Raw genomic sequence first — 3,386 nt, forward strand, 5'->3', positions numbered from 1 at the left:
ATATAAATATATACAAAGCCAGTATCAAACTCAACACCACACTCACCACCACCACCACCACCTCCCAATGGCAATTACATCACCATCACAACTGATGCAGCAGAAGGGAATTGGATTCAGGAGCTGGATTCTGAACTGGATTCAGGAACACACAGATGGGGATCAAAGGCAGATCGGATGGAGTCCTTCTTGGATGCCAGCCACGGAAGAAAAGTCTTGATCTTCATGATCCCTCAGCTTTATAATGAATATGACATATATAGGATGGAATCCCTTGTTGGTGAGTTTAAGGTCGCCTGTCCTGATCGCTTCTCCCCACAGATGCAGCCTTTTACTTTCTGATCCCCCAACGTGGTGTACAAGAGTTACCAGTGACCTTGGTCTGCACATCCCAAACCTTGGTAGTAAACCTAAACATCAAGCTGTATATATGTTACATCAAGCTGAAAATATGCTGTTAACTTCAGAAAACACACTTAGTTAGAAGAGAGGTGGCTGAAAAGAAAAATCACTGAACACAATTCGATCTGCTGGAACTCAAACCAGGAAAGCAGTTTTTGTGCGTGCCTGAGAAAGAGGTTGCTGCTGCAGCAGTCCCTCTATGTCCCTTTCCAGGAAAGCCAACTCAAAGTAGTCCTGAGAAGTCTAGGAAGAGCTTTGCCTTGCAGCCAACCACAACAGACCTGACTGGATGTAAAACTTGTCCTTCCTTTTCTGCCCTGGCCCTGCCTGCGTTTCAAGCACTGTGCCCTTTTCCAGCTCTCTGCTGCTGCAGAAATAGGTGGCCATGTCTGCAGCTGATGGGGAGAGCACTTCCAGCAACAGTTGGTTCCTTGAAGGGTCTGCAGAGCTGGTGACTTGCATCTGGAAGGACGAAGCAATGTGCTGGAGTCCCGTGAAAGGATACTGCAACGCTATATGCTGCAGGCCACTGCCAGGAGTCTGACGGACCCAGTCCCAAGCGTAGCTGCTGTCGCTGATGGGTACACCAGAGATGTGGCAGGTGAGAGTGAGAGACTCTGAGACCTTTCCTCCTGTGGGGCCAGAGACCTCCATTTGCACTTCAGAAAGGGCACCTGCAACCGGGAGACAAGGATGAACAGGCTGGAACAGCTCAAGCAATCACTTCATGTACTCCACCGCTTCCCCAGGCTTCTGATTGTGAGCTCTCAGATCCAGCAGCTGCAAACACACATGCTCACAAGCTCTTGCTCCTGTTACGCTCTCAGACGTGGGAGAGAAGCACAGACTTCTCCTTTCTCCCACTGAACTTCCAAATCAGTCTCTGTCCTTTCCCCCTTTCCTCTGCTCACCACTAAGGCAGCAAAACTGGATGGCAGGACTGAGTGGACCTGAGCCATGCCTAAAGCTGAGCAGGGCTACTCACAAACCTCAACAGCTGGGCCATGACTGGGGACCTGCCATAAAGGTAATTGATGGAAACAGCAGAACTTCTTTCCAATGCTGAAGCAGTTTCAGAGTGTGAGAAGAGTGAGGACTCACCTAAGATATTGGAAGGCTGAAGCAGAATGGGTAAAGAAGAAGGGGACTGAACCAGTTAAAATATCCCTGTCAGAATCAAATATTTGGAAACTGTCTGCTGTAACTACACAACTCTCTGGGAGCAGCTTTGAAAGCCTGTGGGACTCAGCCTGTGGGTGCAGTTGGTGTATTTGTCTTGTCCAAGTAACTGTTACATGTGATGAAGGTCTGCTTTCTGCAAATGGCTAAACCTCTGTCTGACAATGAGAAATTAAGATTGAATTCCTTAGGTTGCTTGCTTTGTGTGTGCTGCTTTTGCTTTACTACTTAAACTCTCTCAGCACCCAAGTTTTGTCACCATTATCTTTCCAATTCTCTCCCTCATCCCTGCATGGCTGACCATAAGAGCAGCTCTGTGGGGCTACGCTGCCTACTAGAGTTAGGCACAGTAGGCTGCCCACAAGCCTGTTCGGTTTGGAGTATCTCCAGGAATGGAGACTATCAGGGACTGGTGCTTGTGAACAGAGAAGGACTTGTGGGGGATGTCACAGTGGGAGGCTGTTTGGGCAGAGCGGTCAATTGGGAATTGAAAGCAGTTTTCAATTAATGGAGAAGTAAGGAGTGGCTTCAGCAGAACTACCACCCTGGATTTCCGGAGGGCAGACCCTCAGGGAGCTGAGTACCCAGGGAATAAACAGTCCTAACACTAAAGACTGAGGCAAAGAAAGCATTAAGTACCCAGGGCTTTTTACATCCAATAAAGGATGAAGATTCTCCATACTCTTCCTTTTGTTGTTAATGCATTTATAGAAACATTTTTTCTTGTCTTTTATGGCAGTGGGCTGGTGGAGTTCTAGTTGGACTTTGGCCCTTCTAATTTTCTTCCTGCAGAGCTTCAGTACTTCTGTGTAGTCCTCATGTGTGGCCTGCTGCCTCTTCCAAAGCCCATAAACTCTCCTTTTGTTCCTGAGCTCCAGCAAAAGCTCTCTGTTCAGCCAGGACGGTCTTCTCCACTGCCGGCTCATCTTTTGGGCCATAGGCACAGCCTGCTCCTGCACCTTTAAGATTTCCTTCTAGAAATATGTCCAGCCTACCTGGCCTCCTTTGCCCTTCATGACTGCCTCCCAAGGGACTCTGTCAATCAGTCTCCTGAACAGGCCAAGGTCTGCCCTCTGGAAGTCCAAGGTGCTGTTTTTACTGACCCCTCTCCTTACTTTCCCAAGAATGGAAAACTCTATCATTTCAGGATTACTGTGCCCTAGATGGCCTCCAACAATTACTTCCCCCACAAGCCCTTCTCTGTTCACAAATAGCAAGTCCAGAAGAGCACCTTCCCTAATTGGCTCCCTCACCATCTGTGTCAGGAAGTTATCTTCCATGCACTCCAGGAACCTCTGGGACTGTTTTCTCTCTGCTGTATTGTATTTCCAGCAGATATCTGCGAAATTGAACTCCCCCAATAGAACAAAAGCACCATCATCCTCATCATTATCTAGTCTCCCTTGCAGTGCACTGTACACGTTTTGCAGTGCTGACTGAGAAAGTGCCGGTTGCAGGACAGACACACCAGTGACGCTTCTTGCACTGGACAGGAACTTCTTGCCATTACCCCATCTGCCAGATCACCACATGTAGTCGGGCGGAGAGAGGACAGGGAGTTCTCTGTGACAGGGGCTCTGGCTACCTGCTGAATTTCTTCCACAGGAGGCAGGGTGTGACTCTAAGCATCTCTCTCTCTGTCACATTCCCTGATGGTCCTCAACCTCCTTACACCCTCCCTGAGCTCCCTCACTAGGCTGAAGAGCACCTCTGCCTGGGCACACCTCCCACAGGCATGCTCATCGCTGCTACCCAACAGAGGCATAAGAGTCAGGCACACCCTGTAGCCCTGTAAGAGTCGGTCA

General features: G+C 48.9%; 1 gene segment (V, D, J or C); it reads right to left on the reverse strand.

Annotated features, from left to right (window-relative positions):
• Positions 1-683: 683 nt before the first annotated feature.
• Positions 684-1,076, reverse strand: LOC103778693 (the record flags this gene model as incomplete). The annotated part of the segment is given in 1 exon segment: positions 684-1,076. A coding segment is annotated over 1 exon segment (393 nt), but the record flags the coding sequence as incomplete, so codon positions are not given.
• Between the last annotated feature and the right edge of the window lie 2,310 nt (positions 1,077-3,386).

Source organism: Merops nubicus, unplaced genomic scaffold, assembly GCF_000691845.1.
Source record: "Merops nubicus isolate BGI_N331 unplaced genomic scaffold, ASM69184v1 scaffold1058, whole genome shotgun sequence".
Classification (NCBI taxonomy): Eukaryota; Metazoa; Chordata; class Aves; order Coraciiformes; family Meropidae; genus Merops; species Merops nubicus.